Below are 18272 nucleotides of genomic sequence, written 5' to 3'. Positions count from 1 at the left end.
TCCCGCGTCGGGCTCCCACAGGGAGCCTGCTTCTCCCTCTGCCTGTGTCTCTGCCCCTCTCTTTCTGTGTTTCTCATGAATAAATAAATAAAATCCTTTTTTTTTTTTTTATTGTTTTTGCTTTGACAACATGGAGGAGCCTTGAGGACATTATGCTAAATGAAGCAAGCCAGTCATAAAAAGACGAATGCTCTGTGAGTCAAATTCATTAGAGGCCAAGGGTAGAGTGGGGCTTGCAGGGGCTGGGGACAGGGGGTGTGGGCATATCGGCCGGTGGCTGCACAGTCTAGGCCTAGAAGACAAAGAGCACTGGAGACGACCGGTGGGGACGGTGGCACAAGTCACATGTACTCAATTATTAATTATTTAAAATAATTTTTGCTTTATCCTGTATTTCTTCTTCCTTGCCATTCCAAGAAAGTAGCAAGTCCCTTTGCATCCCTGAGGACAGCCCCACTTCTTGTCCCTTGGTAAAGGGCTTGGGTCAGATGTCAGGAGGGGAGGGAGTGGAGTCAAGGGCAGAGGGAGGGAGGGAGTGAGGCTGGGAAGAGGGGGTGCTCCTCTTGTGATTTCTGGGACCTGCCCTCACCCCCCCCCCAGCACCGTGGGGGAAAGGCTGTCCCCCTTCTCCCCCCTGCAGCAGAGAGCACCAGCCTGAGGCAATGGGCTTCCCAAACGCTGAGCGTCGGGTAGGAGTCCTGGCTGTCTGCTGGGTGGGGTTGGGGTGCTCAGATAGTGAGGCAGGTGACTGTGACTCTGCCAGCCTGGCTCTGGATGTGGCGCTGTGGCATCTGGGGTTACCTGGCAGCTGCTGGAGTAGTGGTGAATGATCTTGGCCGTGATGGGGTTGTCCACGTGGGTGAGGAGCATCTGGGGGTGGCAGTACGAGGCCACGCAGCTGTATATCACCATGAGGGCACTCTTCACTGTCTCCCGCCTCCAGGGATGGTCCTTCTGTGAGCCCAACGAGGAGAGGAAGAACCACCGGATGTGTGTGTGGGAAGAGGGGTCTTGCTCAACTTGCCTCTCTGAGAGGTAGCAAGGCCGCCCCAACTGCGCGTGGACAGTCTCTGGGCGCATGGCCGAAGGAGCCATAGAGTCAGCAGAAGGTGCTTCAACTGAGAGTTTTCTGGGTGCCTCAGATCCTCATTCATTTATTCATTCATTCAACATATCTTTCTTGAGCACCTACTACTTGCCAGGTGCCGGGTACACAGGGGTGAGCAACTCACACGAGGGCCCAGCCCAGGGAGGCTCCAGTCCAGCGGCCGATGCCCGCAGCACCTGTTAGCTGTGAGCAGGTGGTTTGTGTGGACGCCCCTAAACGAGGCCACCCATACACTCCTCCATACCCTCACATGCCAGCCACCTGCTCCGGCCCGGGGCTCTCCTGATACTGGGAATCCAGTGGGAATAAGCAGCCCGAGATGCGGTGTTGCGGGCCACCAAACCCCCATGCAGGGCGGGCAGGGGTGCCCATGCCCATGCCCTGCCAGGCCTCTATAGAAATCCCTGCCTCAGGTCCTGCTTTGTGGAGAAGCTGGGGTAAAAGCCTGAGATGCACTTGACTTTCTCCATCCAGACTGCCAGACCCCCAGGGCAAGGGTTCCAGGTCAAGGCCAAAGTCCGGGGCACCAATGACTCTGGATGGTTGCCCACTGGGGCCTCAGCCAGCCTGCGGCTCTGTGTCCTGTGGCAGAGAGGGGCAGCCTCCAGAGGTCCAGCTCCTGGCTTCACCGCTGGCCAGCTGCACACCTTGGGACAAGCTGCAGCATTCTCCTCTATGGGGCAGAGGGCAGGGTAGCCTCTCCACCCCACTCCCATTGATCCACTGAGGCAGAGCTCCCGACACGTGGGAAGTACCCACTGAGCGCTCCCTGAGCAGCTTCTTCACCTGGGTGGGGGTGAGGCCTGGGACGCTGCATTCTCACCAGCACCCAGGGGCGCTGCTGCCGCTGCTCTGAGGAGCCCCCGGTGGGCACTCCTTTGTAATATCTGGGTCCTGGAAAGGCCCACTCTGTGTTCTTGAGATCATCCAACAGCAAAAGCTTTGGTGGAGGAGGCCTCCGGGTGACACTGAGGGGAGTTTGCTGTTGAGATCTAGCGAGGACCTCGACTGGGTGCTGAAAGCACTGGTCTACGAGGCCCCCGGAGCCCTGACGCTTACCCGCCAAGCGCCGATCTGCCAGGACTGCTCCGACTCCTGGATCCTCTCCTCGAAGTCATGGAGCACGTTCAGCACAGTCTTCACCTGGCCACGGGCACAAAGGCCAAAGCACAGAATCACGCCCTGCAGGGAGAGACCCAGCCAGCTGGGCTGAGGGCGGCGGGCAGGGGCCGGAAGAGGAGCCCGCACAGGTACACATACACACAGGCATGCACACGGACGCACCTGTGCACACACATGCACACACACACTCCAGTACACGCATAAGCATGCAGGCACTCATGCACTCACAAGTAAGCACATGCCCATAACCCCGAGGGTCCAGAGGGGTCCGGTGGGTAGGAGGGGGCTGCCGGGCACCCTCACCTCCCGGTCAAAGTCGTTGCTGTAGTCTGTCTTGTACAGCAGCTCCAGCAGCAGCACCTCCACCTTGTCGGCCTCCAGGCCCATGGCCAGCGTGAAGCCCAGGGCCCGATACAGAAAGCCCTGGAGAGGCAGAGGGGCAGGGGAGCTTCAGGCCTCTCTGCTCCGCCCTCCAGGGGTTGCCGTCATGGGGATTCCCCTGCCTCACACTCGAGGCTTTTTGTTTTGGTGCACAGATATCTGTGCATTTCGTCGAGTCTTTAAATGTGCAGGTTATTGTGGAGGGCTGGACTGCGTGCAGGGAAGTGTATTATAAATAGTGGCCAAATTATTCACCCCTATAGAGGTTGAACCAATTTTCACTCACACTAACCAATCTAAGAGCACCTGCCGATTAGCCATGCTGAACAACTTCGCACGTTCTCACGATCCAGTCTCCGAATCCCTGCATGTATTCCTTTTATTTATTTTTTTAATTTAAATTCAACTGATTAACATATAGTGTATTATTGGTTTTGAGGGTAGAGGTCAGTGGTTCATCGGTCTTATATAACACCCCGTGCTCATTACATCCTGTGCCCTCCTTCATGCCCATCACCCAGTTACCCCATCTCCCCACCCACCTTCTCTCCAGTGACCCTCAGTTTGTTTCCTATGGCTAAGAGTCTCCTATGGTTTGTCTCCGTCTCTGATTTTTGTCTTATTTTTCCCTCTCTTCTCCTATGATCCTCTGTTTTGTTTCTTAAAGTCCACATATGAGTGAGATCGTATGATGATTGTCTTTCTCTGGTTGACTCATTTCACTTAACATAAGACACTCTGGTTCCATCCATGACATTGCAAATGGCAAGATTTCATTTTTTTTTTGATGGCTGGGTAGTATTCCATTGTAAACATATCCCACATCTTCTTTATCCATTCATCTATCTATGGACATCTGAGCTCTTTCCATAGTTTTCCCTGCCTGTATTCTTGCCCCATTTCCTGTTGGCTTATTTCCCCTGTCTTCTCTTTTATCCATAAGAGCCTCATGTGTAGGTTTGGAAAAACAACAAGAACAAACACGTCTTATTTCATTTAACCCACATGGCAACTCCAGATGGTAGATATGGTTGCCGTTTTGGGAGATGAAAATGCAAGGAGGAGGAGATAGAAGCAGGATTTAAAATCTGCAAAATAAAATAAAATAAAATCTGGGGTGCCTGGGTAGCCAGGCTGGCCAAGCACCTGACTCTTGGTTTCAGCTCAGGTCATGGTCTTGGGGTCATGAGATCAAGGCCAGCATCTGGCTCTGCACTCAACTCAGAGTCAGCTTGAGGATTCTCTCCCTCTGCCCCTTCCCCACCCACCCCCACTCACTCTAAATAAATAAAATCTTTAAAAAAAAAAAAAATCGAGCATGATCTGAGGCTCCTTTCTTGAGGCTCGCATACCAGAGGCCTCAACCAGCAGATCACTCTACTGCTTTGTTTTCCCCCTAAAGTCTTCGTTCTCTTTTGATTTTATATTGTGACTTTGTCACACAGGAATTGTTCATTTTCACAGAGGAAAGTGTCTTTCACTTCCTTTGCCTTTCTTGGCTGTCTTTCATGCATATGAAGGCCTACTCCACATCAAGATTTTAAAAAAATATTCATTGATATATTCTCCTAGTTGTTCCACGGTTTTCTTTCATTTTGTACACTTAAATCTTTGATCTGTTCCGAGAGAGTAAATCCTTCCTTCGTGAACTTTATTGTCGATATGTTCCTAGCTATTCTCTTCCACTCGGTCATTCAGATGAACTTGGACACAATCTAGTCAAATTCCATAAAATTACCCAATTTCCACAAAAGCTCCTTTTGGGAATTTGACGGGGAGTATGTTGTATGGCAGATTAATTTGAGAAACATGGACGGCTTTCCAACGTTGAGACTTCCCAGCCAACAACAAAGATTGTGTCAATGTCATCCCATTTCTCTCAGTGTTCCTGCCCCTCCTTGTCATTTTTTGTTCCTCACACTGGTTCCACACATATCATATAGGCAATAATTTATTCAATTACGTATTTACATTGTGTTGCTACTCGGAATGGGATCTTTTCTCATTATATTGTATTTTTGTTTTATTTGAATGTGGGAAAGATAATGATTTCTGCATATCAATTTTGGGAGAAGACTGGATCCTACACCTGGGACTGTAAGTCTGGAGGCTCCTGGTGGCCACCCTGCTCCTACCTGGAGGGTGCCAGCTGAGCCAAGAAGAGATAGGACAGTCCTGGTGAAGTTCTGTATCCAACTGTGCCTCCTTAAGTTTTCTAAGCCAGTAAAATCCTACTTATTGATATACTTTCCCTAGGCTAGGTGATCTATTGAAATAAGGTTGAATTCCACACATTTGCTTATTGAATATCATATACAACTTCCTTTTTTTAAAAAAGATTTTATTTATTTATTCATGAGAGACACAGAGAGAGAGGCAGAGACACAGGCAGAGGGAGAAGCAGACTCCTCGCAGGGAGCCCAGTGGGGGACTCCATCCCTGGACCCCGTGATCACAACCTGAGCCAAAGGAAGATGCTCAACCACTGAGCCACTAGGCATCTCATTTTGTGTCCTTTTAAAAGAAAGGCGACTGCCACATGTATCGCTTTGTTTGGATGTGTCTGGAGTCTTGGAAGCTTGACTGCCCTATGTTCTCCTTAAAAAGGACGTTGAGAGCTTGTTTGGAAGTTCTAGCAGGGGAGCACAGGTATTTGTATACCCATGACCAAGAAACAGTCCTCCTCTACTGGGGAAGGTCATCCTCCTTGACCAGGCATGCAGCTTCGAGGGAGACGCACATGAAGCAGTGAGGGAGGATGGAGATACCCAGCTAGCCAGCCAGATCAGCCAAATCAACTCTGGCAATCAATGAGGTGACACATGTCACAGCCAGATTGCCCTCACATCCTGCATACAACATTCTTGTGAATGGTCATTGTCCTTAAATTGACATTGGATAAGATCTTATACCCACAAAGAAGATTATCTGTAAGATAGCCCTGCTTTTTGTTATTTTACATACAGGCTATAAAGGCTATCTATCTCTTTGAGCAAACACAATTTTTGGTTGACACCTGTAAAAACCTTTTCTTAGACATCTCATTGAGATATAATTTACATACCATAAAATTAACCCATTTAAGGTCTACAAATTCAACAGTCTAGTCACAGAGTTGTGCAACCATCAGCACAATTTAAACTTAGAACATTTTTATCACTCCTCCAAACACACAAAGAAATCTCATACCTGTTGGCAGTCACTGCACATTTCCCATAGCCTCTGGCAACCACTGATCTACTTACTGTAGATGCTTAAGAAGATGCCTATTCTGGACATTTCAAGTAAATGGAATGTTATAATAAGTATGTGGTGGTTTGCATTCCTTTGAGTCTGGCTTCTATCATTTAGCATGATGTCCTCAAGGGTCATCCTTTCTGTACTTCATTCCCTTTAATGGTTGAATAATATTCCATTGTATGAATAGACCATATTTTGTGCTTTTTGTTTGTCTTTTCATCCATTGGTGGGCATTTGGGCTACTTCTACTTTTTGGCTATGTGAACACTCCTACTGTGAACATTTATGTACACATTTTTGTGTGGGTTTATGTTTCTGTTTCCCCTAGGCATATACAACTCAGAGTGGAATTCCCAGATCATATGGTAACTCTGTATTTAATACTTCAAGAAACTGGTTTTCCATTCACACCAGCAATAGATGAGTGTTTGAATTTCTCCACATTCTGGCCAATATTTGTTATTATCTGCTTTTTTTATCACAGCCATCCTAGTGGGTATGAGGTAATATGTCCTTGGGGGCTTTGATTTGCATTTTCCCTAATGGTGATAATCTTTAACATTTTTTTCATATGCTTACTCACCATGTGTGTACTTTCTTTGAAGAAATGTCTGTTCATATCGTTTGCCCATTTCTAAACTGACTTGACTTTTTGTTATTGAGTGATAAGAATTCTTTGTATACTCTAGATACAAGTCCCTTATCAAGGACTTAATTTACAAATATTTTCTCGCATCCTAGGAGTTGTCTTTTCACTTTCTTGATGGCATGATTTTCAGCATAAGAATTTTTAGTTTTGATGATGTCTAATTTATCTATTTTCTCTTTCCTCACTTGTGCTTTTGGTGTCATATCCAAGAAGACTTTGCCCAAAAGCAGCTGACAGTAAATGTGAGGTTTATTTCTGCACTCTCGATTCTATTGCATCAATCTGTCTACCCATCCTTATGCCAGTACTACATTGTCTTGTTTACTGTAGTTGTGTGTAAGAAGTCTTGATATTGCAAGACTTTATATTCTTGTATTCCCACATGAATTTTAGGATCAGATTGTCAACCTCTAAAAAAAGACAAAGAGGGGGATCCCTGGGTGGCTCAGCCGTTTAGCGCCTGCCTTTGGCCCAGGGCATGATCCCAGAGTCCTGGGATCAAGTCCCACATTGGGCTCCCTGCATGGAGCCTGCTTCTCTTTCTACCTGTGTCTCTGCCTCTCTCTGTGTGTGTCTCTCATTAAAAAATAAATAAATAAATAAATAAATAAATAAATAAATAAATAACAAATATCTTTAAAAAAAAAAGACAAAGAGGGAAAGGCCGGCTATGGTTTATGACAGGGGTCAAAATGAATCTGTAGAGAGATTTGGGGAGTTGTGCCATCTTGACCATATCATATTCCAATTTGTGAATATGGGATCCTTTCTGTTAATTGAGACCTCTGACTTCTCTCAACAATGTTCCAAGTTTCATAAAGACCTTTTTAGGTCTTAAAGGTCTTTAGGTCATAAAGACACACATGGTCATGAGCCAGTAGCTAGATGGGTCAGGTGTACACAATGACATCCAACAACCTGCCAGTGGGGGTGGGGACAGTTGAAGGTGCTGCTCCAAATCTTAGCTTGCCTACTCTTTCTTTGCCCCCTCCTGGCTTCATCGTCTTCACTGGTGAGCTAGAACTCAACAACCCCTCAGCCCCCTTCTGTAATTCAATGTCATCCTCATCATTTTCACTATTTGCCAAAACCTGTTCAGACATCTGGATCCTTGTCTGTTGCACTCTGCTAGGAGACCAGTTCAGGTGGAGAGTGAAGTGAGAGAATCAGGAAGACTGAAGAAAGGACCACCCCACCCTCCACCCCAGCTTCAACAAGGCAGGTTCTTAGAGAAGAACAAAACAAGACACAAAAACCCACTGGCCTAAATCACCCACTTCTCCTCCCAGGACCCTGTAGACAGCCACAGGTGCAGCTGGTCTCACACAGTCTGAGCCTCCATTCCACCATCCCTGGAGTCCTCTCCCTGTCTGAGTTGCCCTGACACTGTGAACACAAACCTTCTCCAGGGAGGGGCTATCGAAGCTTTCGATCTGGTTGTTCAGCTCTTTGCTCAGACGCAAGCTCCAGTTGGAACCTCGGGTCTTCTTAAGGGAGTTTCTCAGAAACTGAGGAGGCAAAAGACGTCGGTGGGCAATGCCAAAGGCCCCCAGTCCTGTTCTCTCCCAGGCTCCAGGAGTGTTGTGTGACCTTGAGCTGTGACTCACCCTCTCCAACCCCCTTCCCCAATTCCTAAATTGCTCGACCCACTGAACCCTGACCCAGAGCTAACATTCTGTGGACCGGGGAGCAGCTGTGGCTTTTGGGCTGGAGGCAGGAGAGTCCCTGCTGTGCTGCTTTCCTGAACACTTGGTTCCCCAGGATAGAAGGCTCTCTGTTCTCCCCTGCTGACAGATATAGCTGTGGACATGCCTGGTACTCCCCAAGTCTTCTCTGACAGAAGGAGAAGTGTCCTTTAGGGACTCCTAAACTCTCCACATGCCAACCCCACCAAGCATCCTCCCATGCACCCCTCCCCTTTCTCCCTACCCAACCTCAGCAAGCTGGATCATATCTTTACTTGAATTAGCTTGTCCTCCCAGGTCTTCTGATTCCAAGTAAACTCGGTATGTTCTGCAGAAAGAAGGTCCACATATGCTACTTTCTTCTGCTGCTCCCCTCTGGATCAGCCTCCTTAGTCAGGCATTTAAAGCCCTCCATAGTTGGGCTCAGCACACACTGCATGTCCCTCCCCACGCCCCCAAGGACCTAAATAAGCCATACTGGTCCACCTTGAGCTTTGGTTCCTGTTGTTCAAGCCACAGGATTAGGACTCTCAGTATGTGCACAAAGTAGAGAGTTGACTTGGGGTCGGTGACCCGGATGCCTCACCTTCCAAGTACTTGACCAGCAGTGGGATCTCCACCTCCCACATGTCAGCCATGGAGGGCGCAATGCTCTGGCTCAGGGTCCTCAGGAGGTTGAGCATGGCTATCCCACGGCCCTCCCCCTTGTAGGGGGATGACATCAGCACCTGGGGAGCACCAACACTCCAGTGGGGCCCTGTCCCAGGCTGGGCAGTGCCAGGCATTTTGTTCCCAGAAAGGAGAGGAAGGGTAAGATAGTGGGCTTTCTCCCCACCTGAGGCTTCCGTGGAATGTGGATTAATGCCCAGAGTCAACACAAGGAGGAGAAGGGGGGCACCTGGGTGGCTTAGTCAGTCAGACATCTGGCTCTTGATTTGGGCTCAAGTTGTGAGGGGGGGTCTCAGGGTTGTGAGATTGAGCCCCGGATCCAACTCTGTGCTGGGCATGGAGCCTGCTTGGGATTCTCTCCCTCTCCCTCTGTCCCTCCCCCTCCCCACTCTCTCTAAAAAAAGAAAGGAAGAAAGAAAGAAAGAAAGAAAGAAAGAAAGAAAGAAAGAAAGAAAGAAAGAAAGAAAGAAAGAAAGAAAGAATAGATGCAAGACCTCCAGGTCTTTGGAAGTGTCATGGGGATGCTGTAGAGCTGCTCAAAGGCTGAACAGAAGAATCTGGTAACATGTCCTCACCGGGTCCCTGGGCATCTGAACACACTGCCCCTGCCCCATCTACCCAAGAGGAATGGAAGGGACCCAGAACACTCTGTCCAGCCGAGTGTCTAGTTCCCTCCTCCCACTGAGGGCTTTGGGAATTAGGAACTCAAGAAAGAGGTGCCACAGGCCATGGCCTGCTCAGGCCAGGGCAGAGCCTGGGTGAGCCACTCACCAGGAGACGGGCCAACAGTTTCTGGGGTGCAGGAAGGTCCACTGAGGAAGAAGGAAATGGGAACCTGCTCCAGTTGTGTAGCTTGAACCAGGACATGCCCGTCCCTGCTCCCATGCCCCCGTTACTCTGAGAAGGGCTTTGCCCTGGAAGGTACTTCCCCAACACCATCCCATTGCCCCCAGAACAGAGAATAGGTTGGCACAGGGACCAGTGATATGTCCATAAGGAACATTATTTTAAGTGGCTTATCCTGAGAAGAGGGGAGGACCATGCTTTGGGCTAAAGCATAGATGTCGTGGGGGTGGGGGAGCTGGCCCAGGGTCCAGATGAGGTCAAGAAGACCCCTCACCATTGGCTATCCCTTGGTCCTAAAGGGCTCCTAAAATCAGGCCCATCCCCAGTGACGCCCATCCAGCAAAGAAAGCTCCAGGTCGGTGAGAACAGCCCCCTTGGAACAAGCAGCGTCATCCTGCCCCTTAGATCGTGCCAGTCATTTTTTGAATGTCTGCTGTCAAGGGTGCCGAGTTGGGGGCGGGGGTAGGGGGAGGCATGGTAGGGTGGTTTACAGAGCACCCACCGGATGGGACCTGCTGGCTCACAGAGACCCAGACAAGCCACACCTGGAGAACAGCTGAATCTCCACAGGGCGGGGTCCTGGGACAGGGTGCAGGGGGAGGGGACATGAGGAATGAACCTGCCAAAGGAAGTTTGCACAACTTTAGGACCTCCTCAGGTATGATAAGGGCAGGCCTTTGGCCTGGCTGTCTGGATTTCTGGACGCTCCCTGGAAGATGGGGAGGGGAATTATTCCAAGAGAGCGAGCGGCCCCCCTGCCCGATGCCAGCAGCTGGCGCAGGGAGGCTGCCCACCGTGCTTGCTCTTGCTGGCCACACCGGCCGCCGCGTCCTTGGTGTGGAGCTGGCGTTCGGCCAGGTTAGTGAGGCTGATGCAGATGGGGGTCAAGGCCTCCGTGTAATCCGTCTCCATGATGTAGCACAGGAGCCTCACCCAAAACTCCTGGATCGGGCGGGGGTGGGCGGGGGGTGGGGTGGGTAGAGGCAGCATTAGCGGAGGGCAGCCGTAGCCGACCCGTCCAGCTCGCCCCACACCCGCCCCACATTCTGGTACCTGCCCTAAGCAGCAGCTCCACGGATGGTAGCTCCCACCATTCTCAGTATCTCTGTTATTACGAGAAACTGCCCCAGGACGGGGAGCATCTAGCCCAAGGCCTCACTTAAAGGACAAGGATCCCCTCCTTATAAATTTTTCCTACTCTTTGCTAGGTCACCCTGTGTCGCAATGAAAAGTTGGCACATTCGTTTCCCCCTTAAGCCTGTGACGTCCTGGGGCGTATCCTGAGCCTTCCCAGCACATGCCTTCATGTCTTCACATAGTAGGAGCTCCCTGGATGTTTGTGGAATTAATCCATTAATCCATTCGAATCATCTCTTCACACACACACACATACACGCGCACACACACACCTGGGTGGAAGGGACACATTTCTGGCTAGAAGTCAATGGGTATGTATCGAGGCCCGCTGTGTGCCAGCAACTGCCTGAGGCTCTGGGGGACCAGGTTCCCATCGAGGGTACAGCCTCTGGAATTGCATCTTCAAGGGCAAGAGCTCAGGCAGTGGGAGGATCAGGGCCTTCCCGGCATCCCAGATAGCAACAGGACAGGATTCTGGGCATGTGCCATTCGCCCCGAGCTGGTGCAGGACGCACACAGGTGAAGCTGTCACCTGCAGGGCCCTGGCCCAGGGGGTGGGGGACACACTCACATTGGTCATCCCACTGACAGAGGAGGTTATGATCCTCACGGTGTCCATGGTGACTTTATGGACCATCTTCTCCTCCAGATCCCTCTGATAAAAGCTCTCTCGGTGATTTGTCTGGAAGCCAGAACCCAGGGGTCCCTGCTCGTGGGCCGGCAGGGGCTTGCTGTGGTCTCAGGTGTGGTCTCCTCACCCCCATGGGGCTCCATGCCCAGATACTGGGTCTCCAGAGTTTTCTAGATTCCTGCCTGGGCGACTGCACACACCTCTACCTACAGCTTGCCGTGCACGTGGGCACTCGTGTCATGGATGTAGATTCGTGCGGGTTCAAGCACAGGTGCAGCAAGCAGATTCTTTCCTCAACGCTTTGGAAACCCCTTCCAAGGACCTGCAGCACCATGGTCTGCATATCCGGGCCACTCACCAGCTTGTAGGTGGACAGGGTCAGCTGCACGGACACATACTTCAGGCCCCAGCCTTTGATCCTGTCCTGGTAGCCGGATAGAGCCAATTGGCCGATGATGCGGAGAATAGCCATCCTCACCTGAGGGCACAGGGCAGTGGACAAGCCGGAATTGGGGTGGGCTCCCCGGTTGGGGGGCTTGGCATCTAAGACCCAATCTTGTCCCATGAGACAGCGAGGAATCGGGGGTGCTCTGGGTGGGGAGGGGTCGGGGGCTACTGCCCTCTCTGTCCGCCACCCCTTGACTCATCCATCCAAGGAATCAAACTCTGCAGCAGCATGCCCACCCAGGGCCGTTATCTGAGCCCTTCAGAGACACGGAGCACACCTGTCCCTTCCAGATGGGGTGCTCCATCCTCGGGCCGTCCTGTGGGGACAGCCTGACTCTTATCCTGGGCTCCCCAGGCTTGGCCAGCCCAGAACACGCCTATTCTCTCCCCCCTTGACGGCCTCCACATCTTGAGAATGGCTCTGCCTAAATCTCCAGCCCTAGCTCCTCCCCAGCCCCATGCCCTCTCACGTTTGTGCAGACCCTCACCCCCCTGGGCCTTCCCAGGGGACATGCAGCGACCTCCAGGGCCTCCGGCCAGAACTGAAGCTACATTCCAAGGTGGCTGTGGCTACAGTGGACCTGGGCTGTGGTTATTTTTTTTTTATTTTATCCTCTATTTGGAGGGTGAGGGTGAATTCCTCAGTTGCTGCTTTCAAATGTAGTAAAGATTTTATAAAACCCTCAGGATTCACTCAGCCTCCCCTCTGCCCAGGGCGGTGTCTGAGCCCCTTCACCCGATGACAGTAAGTGTCTCAGGAGCAGGACCGCAGCTCCAGTGGGCCTCTCTCCTCTACCCCTACTCCGTGCCACCCAGGAAGCTAGGTTTCCCATCAAAGGGCCTCGGGCGGGCAGCCCCCATCCACAGAGCAGATGAGCGAAGGCCACCTGCCGGGCCTCCCTCTGGGTCCCCCACAGGTGCCCTGAACACCGTCCCCTTCCAGGTCTCTGCCCTGTTACCTTGAAGCGGGTGTCAGAGAGGGTGTTCTTGACCACCCGGATGGCCAAGGAGATGGTCCTGATATTCATTCTGGGCTCTGAAAGAGGAAAACCAGCCTGGAGGGCCACCAGCCTCCGAGCTGGGCCCGGGGGGAAGCGAGAGTCCCAGAGCACCAGGCCTGCCTGCCACCCTCCACCGGGAGCCAGGCGTCAGGTGGCTCATCCACATCACGCCTCCTGGGAGCCTCTGACTCCCACCACAGCTCGGGGACACTTCCCTCAGGAGCCTCACTGGCCACCTCCTTGTCCCCTCAACACCTGTCCCACCCCGCCCGGCCAGGGGACGGTGTTTCTACACCTCATTCCCTTGGCCTCTCTGCTTTGTGATTCCCTTTGGAACCCAGTGGACTCTGCTTGCCAGCAGGGTCCCCACCTCCTACGTCGTTAGTGCCTCCCGGTGGACACGCAGGGCCAGGCACACAGTGGGCACGCACTGGTCACAAGGCACAGCGCTGCAGAGCCGGGGCGCTGGGGCCGGGCTGCCTGGGTTCAAATCCTGTGTCTGCCCCATCCTAGCTACGTGATCTCAGGTGAACTCCTCAGCGCCGCCCCCTAGGCCTCAGTCTCCCTACTTTTGAAATGTGGATGATAATAGCACCTCTGTCACAGAGCTTCTGCGAGCAGTAAAGAGTGCTTTGTAAGTGCTTATGAGTCATAGCACCGCTGACGGGCGATTCGGGGAAGAGGAAGACTAGGAGACATAAGATAGAGCCACGAGAAGGTTCTGGGGAGGCCAAGTATGGATAGAATTACGGTTGGGTGCTCAACCTGACGCTACACTCAAGGCCCCATGTTACTACGGGTCATGGCTGGTGGAAGAAGGAGAGGCGCGCAGGACAGGATGGAGGTAGCAGATAACCAGGCACTGAGGTAGCATGTTACAGTTCCAAGTTTGCACCTGCAAAGTAGAAGCCTTACACCCCACCCCCGTCCCCTATTTTAAAAATAGCATATGCTCCTTGCAGAATTATTATTATTATTTTTTTTTTTTTGCAGAATTAAAATAAAAGGTACCCACTCAACAGTCCTGGTGTGTCCCCTAAACTCACGCAGCAATAAGCATGTGGATTTCCCGCAGGTGACCAAGGTGGTGCTGCGTGTCCTGCTGCCCTTCACCCAGAGAGGGCATCTTGTCCACAAAAAGGTACAGACGGACTACACCCTTTATGGTTGAGTAATATCCCACTAGGTGGATAAACTCTCATTCGCTTCAGGAATCCCCCCCTATAGAAAACTGGTTAGGCTGTTTGCAGGGTTTTGCTTTTACACAAGACACGCTCACCAACATCCTTGTCCGGTTACCTTTAGGGGAAGGATTCCCTTCAGACAACGGTCACTGGTCAAAAAGTCGGGATGGTTAAGCCCAGGTTTTGGTCCCTATCCAATTGAGCGCCCAGAATGCTTTATCAGTTCACACCCCCTGTCCACAAAGTGCAAGAAGCTAGTTGCTTGTTGTTCCAGCTCTGGGCTTAGCAAAGTAGAACCCGCGGGCTAAATCCGGCCCAAAGCCCATTTTGGTAAACAAAGTCTCATCGGAACACAGCCACCCTCTGCAGTGTGTGACGGCTTTTGCACAGTTGAGTCGTCGTCGCAGAGGCCGTATGGCCTGTAAAGCCAAACATATTTTTACTAGCAGGCCTTTGACAGAAAAATAGCCAGGCCAACCCTAGTCGTGATCATCTCTGGCCGCCAGACAACTCAAGATGGTCTCATTGTTGCTTAAATTTGTATTTTATTTTGTTTTTCAGAGAAGGCTTTACTGGCAGCAGAATGTGCTTCATAGACAGTTGCCCAGTTTGTGCAGTGCTCGAGGGCACCCAGTTGAAGGGCTGAACAGGAGTGGCCCGGGCTCCTCTAAATAAATCGTGTACCTGCAGGGCCACAGGCTGCCAGCAAAGGGTGCCTTGCTCCAACTCACACAAAGGTGCCGTCTGAGCTAGTGTCCCAGTTGGGGACAGGTTTCCCCCCTTTTGATTGCAAGGCCAGGTTTAGAGTTTGGGCCTAGGGATTTAGAATCAGGGTGTTTAACTGCAATGAGGGACAGTGGGGCTTTAGCCCTACACCTACACGGTGGGATGTGGCCTTATTTAAAGCCTTTGATTTCACTTTGGGGTCGGGGGTGGGGGGGTTCAGTTACCAGTTTGGAATTCAGACTCAGAGGGAAGCTGGGATTCAGAGTTTGAGGAGACGACTGAGGGTGGGGAGTGTGGGTCACGGTGCTGGTTAGGCCCAAGGGTAGAAAATAGGAAGCAACCGGGAGCTGTGACTCCATGTCCAGCCCGTGGGGTCTATGAAAGAGGAAATGACAAGGGTCCAGACATGGGTGAGACCTGCCTCCCTGGCCTCCCGCCCGGTCCAGTTCCGTCCTTGCTCACCATCTGCGCTCACCACGGCCCTAATCAGGGTCAGGGTCCCCACGCGGATGGCCTCCTTGCTCATCTCTATCTGACTGAAGAAGAATTTCATCAACTCCTTGGGATAGGACCGGGCTGCAGGGAGAAGGCTGCTTTAGTCCCGGGGCTGGGACTCCCCAGGCTCACTCACAGCGGACAGGGGGTGCTCACCGAGGGCTATGAAGCACTGTACGATCTCCACCAGGTTTTGGCTGCTGTATTGCTGCTGGGCAGGAACCTTGGCACACACCTGGGAAGGGGGCGTGCAGGGAGGGTGGTGAGATCACAACCAGAGAGGGGACGCAAGTGCAGGGCCAGCCCAGCCGGGCCGTGCCAGCAGCACGTGGGCATCAACACCTTGCACCCTGCCACACCCACCCTGGGGGTACGGGAGCCCGTGAGCAAGACCGGGACTCCACCACCACCACACCCTGTCCTCCCCAGGTCGGGCATGCCACCTGCCGCAGCCCACTTCCCACTGATCCACCCTGAGGATGCTGGTGCCCCAGCCAAGCTTGCCGGCCTCACCTGGACGTGCAGTTCTGTGAAAATGGTGTGCAGTTGCATTTCGGGGACTGGGGTGTTGGTGGTGACGGACATTTCCAGGATCTGCCTTAAGACCTACAACAGACAGGCAAATGGTGGGAGATGACCTCCTGCCGATCCAGGTCACTTAACCCTAGACTCTTGCTACTCAGCCAGCAGCGTGGCCCAGCAGCCGGCAGGCCACATCCGCATCTCCCGCTGGGAGCTAGTTAGAAGCGCAGCCTCTCAGGCCCTGCTCCAGCCCCGCTGAATCTGACCCTGCATTTCAGCCAGCCCCCAGCCAGGGCCTAGCACAGTGAAGCTTGCAAAGGGCTGTGCTCGGCCACCGAGCACGGCATTCAAGGCCCTCTTCCCCTTTCTCTCAGATCCACCTGGAGGTGAAGCCCATTCTTTCGCCAGAGTGACCCAGCAGCGGGCCTCTGGATCTATCACATTAATTCCTGCTCCTTGCTTTTAGAGTTGAGGACCATGCCTCATCTGCAGACAGATGAGTGATCCCCTTACAGTGTCTTCAGCCTGGGTCACACCTCCACTCCGAACGCTGCCAAGACTCCATCTCATGTGGCTTAGGGGCTGTCGTGGGTTAAAGGGTCCCCCCAAAATTCACGTACACCGGGAACCCCTGAATGTGACCTTATTTGAAAACAAGGCTTTCCAGACATAGTTAAGGGTCTCATATGAGACCATCCTGGATTTAGGGTGGAGCTTATGTCCAACCATCGGTGTCCTTGTAAGAAAAGGAGAGGACACAGAGGCAGACACGGAGAAGAGGCCGCGTGAAGAGGGAGAGGGACCCTGGAATGGTGGGGCTGCCAGCTGCGCAATGCCTGGGGCCACCAGAAGCTGGAAGAGGCAAGAAAGGATCCTTCCCCAGGCCGTCCTTCAGGGCCTTATGGCAGCCGCCCCAGGAAACTAATGCACCACCTCACTGTGGCCTCCAAGACACTTTGGGATCTGTCCCTTCTGCCTGGAACAACAGTTTTCTCAAAAATCCAACAAGTGCCAGGCCCCAGCTTCTACCCAGGTGACACGTCCCTAGCACCCCCCCCCACCCCGCCCTGGAAGCAAGCATCCCGCCGGGCTGAGGCCCAGCGAGCTCTGACCTGCGTGATGAAGAGCGCCTCCAGGCTGCCCCGGTACTCCGCCAGCAGCAGCGGGATGTAGTCATACACCTGGTCCCGCAGGTCATCGTTGGGCAGGAGCAGGTTCAGCATGGGCTTCAGGGATTTGATGACCCCCAGCTTCACCTACCCCAGGAGCCCGGGACCCCGGCAGTCGCGTACCTGCAGGGGCCCCATGCTGGCCCACCAGGGCCATCACCGCACCCAGAGAGTCAAGGACACGTGACAGAGGGCCCCCCCCCAAGACCCCCAATAGCAGGCGACGAGGCCAGACCGTCCCTGCGAGTCCCAGCTCGGTCACTCAGTAGAACCTCTCTGAGGGCCTCAGTGTCCTGGTGTGCAGAGCAGTCCTGCAGCGTAGAGTTGATGCGGAAATAGCTCCCTCAGGTCGAATGCACTGTAACGGGGCCCTCACCCAGCACCCCGGGGGCCCGTTCTCAAGCCGGCCTCCTGAGGCTCCAGGTGCCCTGCCGTCCAGCTCCTCTGTCACGCCGCTGTCTCTCCGGCGTCCCAGGAATGACGCCGGGCCCAGGGGTCTCTGAGCCCTCCTAGCCACACAGGCGTGACCTGGGGGGACCACGGGACCCCCCTCCCCCCACCGAGAAAGGGGCTTCTCACCTCGGGGTTCTGGTTCCTCAGCCACACGGTCACGAAGTAGCGATACAGGGGGAACAGCTTCACGGCAAACTGATCTTCGGTCATCACGGGGTACACGCTGTCCTCCAGATGCCTCAGGTAAAACTGCACCGTCTCACAGAAGGTCTCTGTGGCTGCGGGTTTGGGGGGGGATGCAGTGAGCCCCGAGGGGCAGGGGCCGGACAGGCCTCCCCACGCACCTCCTGCAGGGGGAGCGCTGCACACTTGGGGACCCAGCGGGTGACCCACGTGGCCTCAGGCCGAGGCCTAGAAAACCCTTTCTTCCGCCCTTAATCTCTGCCCTTCCGACCCTTATCAGCTGGATATCCATGCAGGGACCCCGGTGCTACACATACAGGGGCGTCCGGGCCCCATCCTTGAGGTTCAGGTGCAGGGGTCAAGAGTGGAGCCTGGGCTGTGGCCCTAGTCACACCCCGAGGATCGTACTGCGGAGGCCGGTGAACACATTTTGCCTCATTGTTCTCAGGTATCAGAGATTCGGAGCCCCCCAAAAACGCTCAAGAAATCAAAACCCAGGCCCAGGAGATCAGATGTAAACGGCACCAAAGACCTGCCCAGGTCAGGCCACGTCAGAGCCGCTTTCCCTGGGCCCCTCTCCTGTGGATCCGAGTCACCGTGACAACTCCCTCCCGCCAGGCCACG

The 18272-nt window shown here is 53.0% G+C and overlaps 1 protein-coding gene across 11 annotated transcripts in view; it reads right to left on the bottom strand.

Annotated features, from left to right (window-relative positions):
* Positions 1-18272, bottom strand: part of MROH2A (maestro heat like repeat family member 2A) — a 46507-nt gene that overhangs the window by 19466 nt on the left and 8769 nt on the right. For 7 of the 11 annotated variants that reach the window (XM_038574246.1, XM_038574252.1, XM_038574248.1 and 4 more), the window contains 17 exons: positions 17592-17743; positions 16956-17099; positions 15835-15927; positions 15478-15556; positions 15289-15402; positions 12875-12951; positions 11827-11946; positions 11409-11519; positions 10495-10642; positions 10203-10409; positions 9626-9666; positions 8772-8913; positions 8461-8513; positions 7901-8008; positions 2534-2653; positions 2168-2290; positions 802-954 (listed from right to left, as the gene is read on the bottom strand). In XM_038574246.1, coding sequence (XP_038430174.1) covers positions 802-954; positions 2168-2290; positions 2534-2653; positions 7901-8008; positions 8461-8513; positions 8772-8913; positions 9626-9666; positions 10203-10409; positions 10495-10642; positions 11409-11519; positions 11827-11946; positions 12875-12951; positions 15289-15402; positions 15478-15556; positions 15835-15927; positions 16956-17099; positions 17592-17743 — 1985 coding nt within the window. The remainder of the gene's footprint in view (positions 1-801; positions 955-2167; positions 2291-2533; positions 2654-7900; positions 8009-8460; positions 8514-8771; positions 8914-9625; positions 9667-10202; positions 10410-10494; positions 10643-11408; positions 11520-11826; positions 11947-12874; positions 12952-15288; positions 15403-15477; positions 15557-15834; positions 15928-16955; positions 17100-17591; positions 17744-18272) is intronic. The other 4 variants (XM_038574251.1, XM_038574255.1, XM_038574247.1 and 1 more) reach the window with 3 other exon arrangements.

The sequence above is a fragment of the Canis lupus genome, chromosome 25 (assembly GCF_011100685.1).
Source record: "Canis lupus familiaris isolate Mischka breed German Shepherd chromosome 25, alternate assembly UU_Cfam_GSD_1.0, whole genome shotgun sequence".
Taxonomy (NCBI): Eukaryota; Metazoa; Chordata; class Mammalia; order Carnivora; family Canidae; genus Canis; species Canis lupus.
This window is presented reverse-complemented; position numbering and strand designations above follow the sequence as displayed.